The 13,354-nt window shown below is 39.4% G+C and overlaps 1 protein-coding gene across 5 annotated transcripts in view; it reads left to right on the top strand.

Moving 5' to 3' along the window:
- CPEB2 (cytoplasmic polyadenylation element binding protein 2) overlaps positions 1–13,354 on the top strand; it is a 91,778-nt gene that overhangs the window by 43,474 nt on the left and 34,950 nt on the right. For 3 of the 5 annotated variants that reach the window (XM_084626731.1, XM_084626730.1, XM_084626734.1), the window contains exons 5-7: positions 721–744; positions 6,662–6,832; positions 9,229–9,318. In XM_084626731.1, the coding sequence (XP_084482857.1) occupies positions 721–744; positions 6,662–6,832; positions 9,229–9,318 (285 nt within the window). The remainder of the gene's footprint in view (positions 1–720; positions 745–6,661; positions 6,833–9,228; positions 9,319–13,354) is intronic. The other 2 variants (XM_084626733.1, XM_084626732.1) reach the window with 1 other exon arrangement.

Below are 13,354 nucleotides of genomic sequence, written 5' to 3'. Positions count from 1 at the left end.
ATTTAACTTCGTTGCCTTGGCTTTATGCAAGTGTTATGCAATGTTTATAATACAATGTCGTTTCTTGTGACTTGCGCTCTGATTTTGTTTAGTACCACAAGGAGTCTTTTGTTTAAAACAAAACCTTGTGCTTAATTTTCTGCTAGCTCTTTTCATGGAAAAGGAAGGTCATGGCTTATAGCATTTGTATTGTCACTGCAAAGAACTGTACAAACTGTTCCATGGACCAGGATGTTTCTCTAATTCATTTAACTCTTACTACACAGCTTTAAAGCAACATTTTCTCTTTATTAGCAAAACCTTGTACGTTATTTAAATTCTATCATAGAGTCTGAGGCAATGAGCTGAGAAAGACAGAAGCTAAATTAAAGAGGTTATATTAAATGTAATAATATGGAGAGAGAATATAATTAAGAAGAAAATTGCAAAATTATGTAAATTTTTAAAGGAAAGAAATTATCCAAAATTATTTTGATATATGTAAAGCATACTCTTTTATAGCCAGTACTTGGTGCATAGGCAACAAAAAAGTAAAACAGCACAATATTTGAAAAATGGCTTTAGTTTAATGTGATCACATATAGGTATATCAGTAGCAACTTCTTATGCGGATTAGTGCAATTCATCAATTACCCACACAGTTCTTCGTATAATTATTTTTATATGTGGGCATGGTACAGTTCTTTGACATTTTACAATTTGTCCTTTGTTTACATGCAGCAAGGAGTTATGGGCGAAGACGAGGTAATTCATTTATGTTTGCTACAGTACAATTATTCTGATTGGACTGATATTGATTGTGATTAATTACTCCAGATTATTGACTTTAGATTTGTTTTGTCTGCATGTTTAATCAGTTTTTGCAAAAAAGTGGTTTGTTTTGGTCATTGATTTCTTGTGTTAGTGAGTTTGAATCACAGATCTTTTAATCAATTAAAACATATTGTAGCACTAATCATAATTTCACTAATGCTTAAAGTAAATATTCTCTGTGCTATCTTTATTAAAAATATACATAACTCTGATTTGTTTTTCCACAATTCTTCTTCCCTTAACACTTCATATAAGTGATGGTATACACAGCTCTGTTAAAAGAATTGTCACAGGCTTAGTAAAGAATTGTGGAAAAAATTCTGAGAAACCGCACACAGGGGACAAGACAGCTGATGCAAATTGGTATAGCTCCCTGGATTTCAGAGGAGCTACTCTAATTTAACCACATGAGAATCTGGCTCTTTTTCTCTATATAAGCTACATTGAGTGTAATATGTGAATCTCAAGATTTTTTTGATAGATCCAGATATTAACAAGATACAGATATTTTCATGTCTAAGATACTGGTTCACATCGGTCCTAAGTCAGTACAGACCATTGTCTGATAGCCGCTCCTTAGTTCCCCTTTAGAGAAATGAACTGATGATCCAGTCCCTACTGTTCAGGTATCCATATAATAAAATACCACCATGTTTCACAATTTCTGGAAGTTTCAGCACAGGCCAATTATTATTTAGTGGCATTAGGAATTGAATTACCTTTTTGCTGCTAGTGTAGCATTCAGTAGTCAAGTATTATTGCTAAAGCTGTGTAGAAAAGCTCGCAGTTCCACTAATTGTTTTTTGATTAGAGAACTAAAGTGACCTTTACTAACAGTACAGTACTTTTTTACAGTTGTGGCATTGCATTATTTGTTTTAATTCTATGTATTGTGCTAATTCTTTAAAATTTCCAAAATAAATTTCAATATTGAATTTAGTGGAGTTGTTAAATGCATATTCTTGATATATATTTAATTACTGTTTGATAGCTGCACTATATACATGAATGAGAGAGGTATCTAAACCCCTGGTTTGTTAACAATTACAGCTGTATTTTGAGTTTCTTAGTTTTCATTGTAGATATAGGATATGAAAAAGCAGCGGTAAGGAATGGGAGGAAGCTTTTCATACTCTCCTGCATCAAAACTTGGGTGGGGGCAGAAGGCATAGGAAACTTAAGAGCGGACCCTCCTGTGAATGTTTCTCTTAGGTCAGAGGGGCTTGGAGAAGGGGAGGAAGAGACAAGGAGTTCAGCCTCCAAATCTAGAATATCCCTTGACTCCACAGGGGAAAAAAATGTACCACTGCATATGTGTCTTGCCTAAACTCAAACTCACTTTCCTCAGTGTCAGCTTGACTGTCTGAGAAGCCATGCTTGCCATTGACTGTCAACTCCACTTCTACTTCAAAGATGCCAGCCTTCAGTGCCCTCTAGTCAAATTTTCCCAGAAATGCCTTTTGTGCTTTCTCCCTCACCACTTTATTATGCATGGAAGGAGTTCCATGCAAATATCTTCAGTCATTATATTATCTTCCTTCAAATATCTCCTTAAAAATCACCTCTATGCAGTGCCAGCATAATGTTCTACAGTAGCTAAGCCAGTAGTGTGCTGTGACTGCTGCTAAATATATTTACCTTAATAGTCTGTGCTACCTTATGCTCCCCTTGTCTTTTTGTTGTATCTGCTGGTATCTCTTCTTATACTTAGATTATAATCTGTTTGGGGGCAAGGATCATCTTTTTGTTATGTATGCATGCAGTGCCTTTCATAATATGGCTCTGATTCCTGATTGGGGCTTCTAAGCACCATGAGACAAATAATGGGGTTCCTCAGCCACCTCCCCCAAATCCAGATTCCCTAGTATCCTCTGGCTCTTGAGTGATCCTCTGGAGAGGAATGGCTTCTACGTGGTTGCCTGGCCCCACCAGTCCCCAGTGGTCCCTGAATTCCTCCAAGAATTTTGCTTAGAGTCCATTTTGGTCAATTTCATGGACATCGTATTTTAAAAATCATAAATTCCATGATTTCAGATATTTAAATCTGAAATGTCATGGTGTTGTAATTGTAGGGGTCCTGACACAAAAAGGGGTTGTGGGGGGGTCACAAGGTTATTGTAGAGGGGTTGCGGTACTGCTACCCTTACTTTTGCGCTGCTTCTGGTGGCAGCACTGCCTTCAGAGCTGGGTGGCCAGAGAGCAGCGGCTGCTGGCCAGGAGCCCAGCTCTAAATGCAGAGCCACTGCTAGCATCAGCACAGAAGTAATGATGTCATGGTATGGTATTGCCACCCATACTTCTGTGCTGCTGCTGGCGGGGTGGTGCCTTCAGAGCAGGGCCCCTGGCCAACAGCCACCGCCCTCTGGCCGCCCAGGTCTGAAGGCAGCACAGAAGTAAGGGTGGCAATACTGCAATCCCCTAAAATAACCTTGCAAACCCCCCCCAACCACCTTTTGGGTCAGGACCCCGCAGTTTGAGAAACGGTGGTTTCCCCCATGAAATCTGTATAGTATTGGGTACAAGCACACAAAAGACCAGATTTCACAGTCCGAGACGTATTTTTCATGGCTGTGAATTTGGTAGGGCCCTAATTATGCTGAAAGGGCCTTTGCTAACAGCCAGACTTCTTAAGGTTGAAGGTTCCAAATTGCAGTGTGGGCAGCAGCTTAGTTTCTACAGACTTCCATGTGCAGTATTGTGTTCTTCTCCAGCCTGTGGCTTTGGAGTGGGAAAATCTGACAGAACTGGCTATTGCCCCTCCAAATCCATTGAGTATGGGATCCTTGTATATCCGTTGAACCTCTGCAAAGGGGCTTTTAAGATGAAGGAGGAACTTGCTTTCCATAAAGTTGTCACGTCCTTCTTCCAAAAAAATTATTTAAATAAATGATAATTATAAAAATGAAATGGAAAAAAAGAGTGATTAAGCAATACTTTTATGCAGGGCTTGACAAATCCACTCACCACTAGCAAAGTAGGAAACTCCTGAGAAACTTAGGACTTACCCTAAAGTTAAGCTTTCATTTTACAAAAAGGAAATTTCTGGCCTTTATCACTGCAAAGAAAACTTTCTGAGTAGGAATCAAATATAAATCTCTATGCAGATAGTTCATGTTTTCAGGTTGTGTAAGAGAGAAATCCTGGCCTTAGTGCACAGTCTGAGAAGTTGAGCAGATGCTGAGGAGTTCTCTGAAACGTAATAGAAGAAATCATTCCTTGCTTCCTCCCTCTTCCTCTCCCTCCTCCTTATTCTTCCTGATCACTTTTGTAGCAGCATTCTTATTATATGGCTGCATTTCTAGCCTAATGGTGGAAGAGGCATCCATTCTGTTTGAGTATGCTCTATATGGGAAGGAGAGTGGAATTGCATTACCTTGAAATCCCTGCCTCCATTTGTCCTTATGAGGTGTTAACTCTGAAACGTCTCTCTCACCCCTCAAAATTGCTTTGTCAGAAACTTTCAGAGGTTTCAGCTATTCCCAAACCCTACCGTATACTTTGAGCACTCATAACAAGTAGGATAGATCTGATTAATGACTTCCTAGATAATTTGTCAAGAGTTGTTTTATACATGCTAATTACAAAATCATTCTGCTTTCTTATAATTGAAACCCATGCCCAGTTCACCAGCATCATTTTATTTTTTCAAAAATGACATTTGTATTTTTAAAATTTGTTACTGAGCATACTTTTTTTTTTCTTCTCCCTCAGCCTAATCAAACTATAAGCAATTGTAATATACAATGTATTCATTCACTGGATAGACCCTATCACCACAACTTGAAGATGAGCCCAGTGATGCATGAGAACATAAGAATGGCCATACTGGGTCAGAACAATGGTCCATCTAGCCCATTATTCTGCCTGTTGACAGTGTCCAATGCCAGATGCTTCAGAGGGAATGAACAGAACAGAGCAATTATCAAGTGATTCATTCTCTATCGTCCAGTCCTAGCATCTGGCAGTCAGTGGCTTAGGGACACCCAGAGCATGGGGTTCATCCCTGACCATCTTGGCTAATAACCATTGATGGACCTATCCTCCATGAACTTATCTAATTCTGTTTTGAACCCAGTTATAGTTTTGGCCTTCGACTTCCCCTGGCAACGAGTTTCACGGGTTGACCTGTGCATTGTGTGAAGTACTTCCTTTTGTGTGTTTAAACCTGCTGCCTATTAATTTAACTGGGTGACCCAGGGTTCTTCTGTTATATGAAGGGGTAAATAATATTTCTGTATTCATTTTCTCACACCATTCATAATTTTATAGACCCCTATCATATCTTCCCCCCTTAGTTGTCTCTCTTCCAAGTTGAACAGTCCCAGTTTTTTAATATCTCTTCATATGTAAGCTCTTCCATAGCCTTAATCATTTTTGTTGTCCTTCTCTGTTCCTTTTTACATTTTTAATATATTTTTTTTGAGATGGGGTGACCAGAACTGCTTGTAGTATTCAAGATGTGGGTATGCCATGAATTTATATAGTGGCATTACAATATTTACTGTCGTCTTATCTATCCCTTTTCTAATGGTTCCTAAAGTTCTTTTAGCTTTTTTGACTGCTACAGCAAATTGAGCAGATATTTTCAAAGAACTATCAATGACTCCAAGATACCTTTCTTCTGTGGTAATAGCTAATTTAGCCCCCATAATTTTGTATGTCTAGTTGGGATTATGTTTTCCAATATATATCATTGATAAAAGCAAAGTAATGAATTTCATCTGCCATTTTGTTGCCCAGTCACCTAGTTTTGTGAGATTCCTTTGTAGTTCTTTGCAGTCTGCTTTGGACAGAACTATCTAAAATAATTTTGTATCGTCTGCAAACTTTGCCACCTCACTGTTTGCCCCCTTTTTCTAGGTCATTTTATGAGTATGTTGAATAGCACTGTTCCCAGTACAGATCCTTGGGGAACACCACTCTTTACCTCTGTTTTGAAAACTGACCATGTATTCCTGCCTTTTGTTTCCTATCTCTTAACAAGTTATTGATCCATGAGAGGACTTTCTCTCTTCTTCTGTGACTGCTTACTTTGCTTAAGAGCTTTTGGTGAGGGACCTTGTCAAAAGCTTTCTGAAAGTCCAAGTATGCTATATTTGTTGACCACCTTCAAATGATTCTAGTAGATTGGTAAGGCATGGTTTCTCTTAACAAAAGCTGTGTTGACTCTTCCCCCCACAAATCATGTTCATCTATGCGTCTGATACTTCTGTTCTTCGCTATAGTTTCAACCAGTTTGCCTGGTACTGAAGTTATGCTTACTGGCCTGTAATTGCCAGGATCACCTTTTGGATCCTCTTTTAAAAACTGGTGTCACATTAGCTCTCCTCTTGTCATCTGGTACAGAAGCTGATTTAAGCAATAGGTTACATACCACAGTTAATAGTTCTGCAGTTTCATGTCTGAGTTCCTTCAGAATGGTTGGGTGAATACCATCTGGTTCTTGTGACTTATTACTGGTTTAGTTTATCAATTTGTTCAAAAATGCCTCTATTCACAGCTCAGTCTGGGATAGTTCTCGGATTTGTCATCTGAGAGAATTTTAGCTTGCATATTCTTTAAGTCTTAACATGGTCACTTAATAAAGAAGATACTTTATTTAAAAACAAACTAATGGTTTACTGTTGGTTTAGAGTAAAGAAACTAAAAAATGTAATGTAATATTAAATGTTCTATCTATAAGCATGGCATCTGGTGATTCTGAATTTCCTTTCTCATTTTGTTTTTTCTTTATACTAATAATATTTTTTTGCCTTCCACATTGTTTTTTCCCCTTTTCCTTGGGTTACATGAAGATCATAACCAACTACAAAATTATTCTTTTAATATTCATTCTTCTTTTTTTTAGGTCGTTCTTCCCTATTCCCAATAGATGATGGTTTGCTGGATGATGGCCACAGTGATCAAGTTGGTGTCTTGAATTCACCTGCATGCTATTCAGCTCATCAGAATGGAGAACGGATAGAACGTTTCTCTCGGAAAGTATTTGTTGGTGGCCTTCCGCCAGATATTGATGAAGGTGAGCTGGCTGAAACTGAATAGAATTTGGTCTGGGGCGGGAAGAAAGGCTGCTTATTCTCTTTAAAGTTAGATGAATGAATTGAAGTGACACACAGGACCAAATAGATCCTGGTGTAAGTAGGCACAATTCTAATTGACTTCAGTGGGAATTGCACTTCTTATGCTGAATTAGGTCCTGAATGTGACCTGCCTTTAAATGATATTTCTTTATGAAAATTATATACATTGTTTTCAGAGAATAAAAGCAATAATGCTAAGGTGTAAATCTTATGTACATGTTAAAGGCAGAGAACTTTTTTCTTGAGTCAGCTTGTCATAGCTGCTCAGTGTTTCTATTGTTGTATCTTCACCTGAATTAATCAGAATGATAGTTCAGCATAGAACGTTACTCATAAATGGCCTGTCAAGTTACTATCAGAATGAACTGTTGTACCTCAGACTCATGATTTTGGTGGCAACCTTGTAATTTTTTTACTTTGACTTCTTTAACTTCAATTCTTCCTCTCTGGCCCACCTCCCTACATGGCATACAAAGCAACATGCTATTAAAATAACCAAAGTGTGTCTTTCCTGATATCATGAAGTGTAGTTTGAGTAGGTGCCATCCAGAAGTTTTGGTGTTGATATGATTGTTTCCGCTCATGCTTTTGGTCCTGTAGGTTGTGTAGTTCATGTTCCACACCAGGGGTCGGGTTTCTTGTTAAAGGGTAGGCTGTTCATTTGAATGATATATTCCAAATTAGGTAGGTCTCTTCTGCCCATCTCTAGTGGTTTTCCACTAGGTAAATTAGGTAAATAATGTATTCTTATAGTGAATGGGAAAGAACTCTGGTTTACAGGAGTCCATTTTTTTCAATTATAAAAGGCTGTCCAGTCCAAAGTTTAAGAGCTATGGCTAATTGTATAAACAAATGTATATACTATCACACTCATTGTTCTACTAGAATACATCTAAATATTAATAATTGTACTTTACACTTTTATATAATACTTTTGAACCAAGCATCTTAAAAGGGTTTATAAAGATAGGAGTTATCCACTTGTATCTGTAGGGAAACTGAGGCACAGAAAAGCAAAGTGACTTTTCCAGTGCAGATAGCAAGTGATTTGACAGAACATGTTCTAATATGTTGAATATAAAATGAATTGTTTTCTGTTGTATTTGGAACAGCTTCACTAATGTACCTTAGTCCTGATCTGTGGTACTCCTACTAGTCTAGTACTGAGACTTTCCTGAGCAGATATGCACAATTTAGCTCTTATTGACTTTGTTTTGTAATGTATACAAATGTCTGTTGACTAGGTTAAAATTAAATCATAGATTGGATCACAAACAAAATGAGTTTGAAGGTGTCTGAGATTATAATTTGCTGAGGGAGGGGGAAATTTCTTCTGCGTTGCCCCCTGTAATACTTTTGGACCATCCACCAGTACTGGTACAAAATTATTCATAAACCTTAACAGATTAAAACAATCTTTCACTCTTTCTCTTACTCACACTCTCACACACACAAATAAACAATTAACTAAAACAAGATTCAGAACTTCTGTTGGGGTTATTCATTTGTCAAGCTTTGTGTACAATCCTAAATAAGGCCAAACCGAAAGATCCTTTTCTTCTTCTTCCTGTTGATATGCTGACAAGGAGATTCAGAAACTGTAGGCCAAAAATCCCATTATGTGCCTATTAAAGACTGTCACCCTTATTTTTTTACTGCCCTCTTGTGTAAGCCCTTCAAGGGCAATGGCAGATGGGAAGGCGTTACTGGGGTAGGAAGCCATACCAAAGTTCTGCAGTGTGTTGTAGGGTGGCCTGCAGCACCTAACTCCTTGCCAATATTATTGATGCGGCGGTGGGGAAGACAGGTCTGTCCACTGTTATGGAGGGACCACTTCTAAGTATGAAAAGGCAGTTTAGTCTCCATGCCCATTCTGCACTTAGCCTCTGCTGAGTCTGCTAATAAAAGTGCCAGTAACTGTGGTGGTTTTTATGATGTGGACACCTACCCACTAGGATCTGGACTACAGGTCATTGAACACTAAACACCTTGGACCATGACCTCGAGTCAGAGAAAATTAAAATTACTGATCCCCTGTAGCCATCCATATTGCTTTATTAAATGATGCAAAGAAATTTGATGAAACTAAAATTAGGTCTAAACATGATTTGAGGCATGCTTTGTATATAATGTTTCCAATTTTAGGGACTCATCTTTATATTTTTTATGTCATGTTTATTTTATATATTATGTTTTGCAAGAAACTATCAATTTATATGGAAGAAAGGAATAAAGCATCAGCTCTTCATTTGCTTGACAGTGTTTTTCACTGCTCTCTTGAACTGTCACCTGTTTTAATTGCAACTACTGTACCTGGTTTGTTTGGTTTTTTTAGATGAAATTACTGCTAGCTTCAGACGATTCGGGCCTCTGGTAGTAGACTGGCCTCACAAAGCAGAAAGCAAGTCCTACTTTCCACCTAAAGGTAATACAATGAGAAATTTTTCTTTGTTTTTTTTCTGATTGTGTAAATCTTCTTAATCTTGGACACCTATTTAACCTCTTCATGCCTTTTTCTCTTCTGAAGGGTTTACTTTTGCAGCCTTTTAGGCTGTTTCTACACTGCTCTACAGGTTGGATTATGGAGGTGTAAATAGCAGTGCACACCAAAGTGCTGTGCTGTAACTCCCGTTGGTGGACACCACAGACACAAACTGTAAGGTTCCTTGCATTAACGTACTCCTGTTTGAAGAGGACTATGTTAACATGAAGTAGGAATCTTTTAGTTTGTGCCTGCAGCATCCACATGGGGTACTTACAGCACAGCACTTTCATACAGACTGCTATTCACACACTCCTAGTCTGAACTGCAGGGCAGTGTAGACAAGCCCTTAGATGCTTAACAGTTAATGCTGCTGTATAAGTAGGGGTGCAGACACAGCTCCTTTTCATACCAAAACTAGAAACTGAGGGTGTTGCCTCACTGCTGGTTCCTGTTCTTTATCAGTTCAGTGCAGGACTTCTGAAGTAACTTTCATATCTGGCTCTTCCAAATAGCAGCTCAGTGCACTGCAGCCATGTTGCAGGGCATGGCCTCTATGGGTTTAACTTTGCATGTAACAAATTTGTTATCCCTGGTCTACACTTACCGTTCTTAAGTTGATATCGGTACAGCAGATTGCGGGGGGGGGAATTCATACCATTGAGCACTGTAGCTATCCCAGCCTAATCCCTGGTATAGACACAGCTAGGTCAACAGAAGAATGCTTCTGTCAAGCTAGCTACCACTCTTCAGGGAGGTGGATTAACTACAGTGATAGAAAAAACTGCTTCCATCACTGTGGGAAGTACTACACAGTGGTGCTACAGCAACCTAGCTATAGCACCTGTACTGTAGATATGGCCTTAGTGTGTTTTCTTAGTTTCTCAACTTGAAATTTTCAAGTGGGTGTATGTTTAAAATTAATGCCTGTGTGTGCATTTTGTATTTTATTGGCAAACTAGAGTCAAACCTTCCAAAATTTAAGAGAGAAAACTTCATGGCAAACCAGACAATGCACAATCAAAAGACTGCTTTAGTGCAAGTCAGAGCATTATAACTCTGAAGGGCTGAGGAAAAAATACTTAACTCTCACTTCTAAATCTATTCAGATTTTAGAACAGAGATTTTAAGTATATTTATAGGCTGATAACAGGTATTTCAAAGTGCATGCTTTTACTATTTGTATGTGATCCCATTGACTAAGCTAAACACAGACAGGCTTCTTTCAGCTCTGTTACAAGCATCCTACTCAAGCAATGCCGCCTCATTTGTTTTAGAGCTAATACAATGATATTTGTATTCATTATCACTACCAAATATCCAAATTGTGGTTTGGATGATACTCAGTAACATGGCCAAGATTATGGGTGTAATGATACAAATTTATTTGAGGGTTGATTTAGGGTACAATATATAGAGTCTACATTTTGCAGCATGGCTCTTTGAGTTCATCATCACCCACACAGTGAATTCTACAGCTAACTGGACATATTGCATTAGCTTGAAGTGGTGGATGGGGAATTCAGAATATAAGGTTTTGTCTGTCTTTGTCTGTCTGTAGATGCACACAATATAAAAATCTGATCCAACTAGGAAAACCATGCAAAGATTCCAGCTTGCACAGAATGCAGTTTCCCATCTCCTTCATGGGAGAGGCCTTGGTTAGCGCATCACTCTCTTGTACTCTGATTCCTACACTGGCTCCCAGCCTGCCTCTGCTGGCACAAAGAAATAAAGGAAGGAATTTATCCCAAGAAGAACCTCCTCCACCAAGGAAGGGAGAAGAGCAGAAACCTCCTGAAATCCACTAGGAATCTGGATTTTACTTGGGAAGCACTCAAATACTGTGGGGATTTTTTTCCCCCATATAATATCCAGGGTAAACAGATCTTGGCCTTGGGTTTTTTTTTTGTCTTGGTATACAAAGCCACTATCATATTAGGTACCAGCTACATTGAAAACTGTATCTCCATTCACAACCCACCAAGACAGCTGTGGCTCTTTGGGGCAATGCCCATGAGAAGGCATGTCAAGGTTCCTCCCCCACTCTGAACTCTAAGGTACAGATGTGGGGACCTGCATGAAAACCTCCTAAGCTTATCTTTACCAGCTTAGGTCAAAACTTCCCCAAGGTACAAAATATTCCACCTGTTGTCCTTGGACTGGCCGCTACCACCACCAAACTAATACTGGTTACTGGGGAAGAGCTGTTTGGACGCGTCCTTCCCCCCAAAATACTTCCCAAAACCTTGCACCCCACTTCCTGGACAAGGTTTGGTAAAATGCCTCACCAATTTGCCTAGGTGACTACAGACCCAGACCCTTGGATCTTAAGAACAATGAACAATCCTCCCAACACTTGCACCCCCCCTTTCCTGGGAAATGTTGGATAAAAAGCCTCACCATTTTGCATAGGTGACCACAGACCCAAACCCTTGGATCTGAGAACAATGAAAAAGCATTCAGTTTTCTTACAAGAAGACTTTTAATAAAAATAGAAGTAAATAGAAATAAAGAAATCCCCCCTGTAAAATCAGGATGGTAGATATCTTACAGGGTAATTAGATTCAAAAACATAGAGAACCCCTCTAGGCAAAACCTTAAGTTACAAAAAAGATACACAGACAGAAATAGTTATTCTATTCAGCACAATTCTTTTCTCAGCCATTTAAAGAAATCATAATCTAACACATACCTAGCTAGATTACTTACTAAAAGTTCTAAGACTCCATTCCTGTTCTGTCCCTGGCAAGAGCAGCATATAGACAGACACAGACCCTTTGTTTCTCTCCCTCCTCCCAGCTTTTGAAAGTATCTTGTCTCCTCATTGGTCATTTTGGTCAGGTGCCAGCGAGGTTACCTTTAGCTTCTTAACCCTTTACAGGTGAGAAGAGCTTTCCCCTGGCCAGGAGGGATTTCAAAGGGGTTTACCCTTCCCTTTATATTTATGACACGCCCCCCAAATCTCAGCTAGGGTGAAACACTGGCTGGGATTTCTTCCTGGAGCTCTAGGAAAACAGAGTTAATAAGACACATGCATCTCTAAATATACTACCAAGTACATAAAGACTAACAATATTTTCCACATCTCAAGGACGATTTTAACCAGTTGATTCTGGGAAACTTTCACGGGAGAGTGCATCAGCCACTTTGTTAGACGCTCCTGAGATGTGTTGGACGTCGAAATCAAAATCTTGGAGAGCTAAACTCCACCGAAGAAGTTTCCTTGACGGTGTGAAGCCACTTCAGTGCAGCATGGTCAGTTTGCAGGTGGAAACGCCGTCCCCAAACATATGGGCGTAGCTTTTCCAGAGCGTAGACAATGGCATAACATTCTTTTTCAGTGACTGACCAGTTGCTTTCCCTCTCAGACAGTTTTTTGCTGAGAAACACTACAGGGTGGAATTCTTGATCAGGTCCTTTCTGCATTAAAACTGCTCCCACACCACGCTCGGACGCATCTGTGGTTACTAGGAATGGTTTGTCAAAGTCTGGGGCCCTTAGTACAGGGTCAGACATGAGTGTCGCTTTAAGCTTGTTAAAGGCCTTCTGACACTTTTCGGTCCACTGAACAGCATTTGGCTGTTTCTTTTTGGTTAGGTCTGTCAGTGGGGCAGCGATTTGGCTGTAGTGCGGTACAAATCGTCTGTAATAACCGGCCAAGGCTAAGAAGGATTGAACCTGTTTCTTTGACTTTGGGACAGGCCACTTTTGGATAGCATCCACTTTGGCCTGTAGGGAGCTGATAGTTCCTTGACCCACCTGTTGTCCAAGGTAAGTCACTCTGTTTAGGCCTATTTGACACTTCTTAGCCTTAACAGTTAGTCCTGCCTCCCTTATGCGCTCAAGGACTTTTTGTAGATGTTCCAGGTGGTCTGCCCAGGAATCCGAAAATATGGCCACGTCATCAAGGTAGGCGACTGCATATTCTCCTAATCCCGCTAGGAGACCATCTACAAGTCTTTGGAAAGTGGCGGGT

This window comes from Lepidochelys olivacea, assembly GCF_965140295.1.
Source record: "Lepidochelys olivacea isolate rLepOli2 genome assembly, chromosome: 4".
Lineage (NCBI taxonomy): Eukaryota > Metazoa > Chordata > Testudines > Cheloniidae > Lepidochelys > Lepidochelys olivacea.
This window is presented reverse-complemented; position numbering and strand designations above follow the sequence as displayed.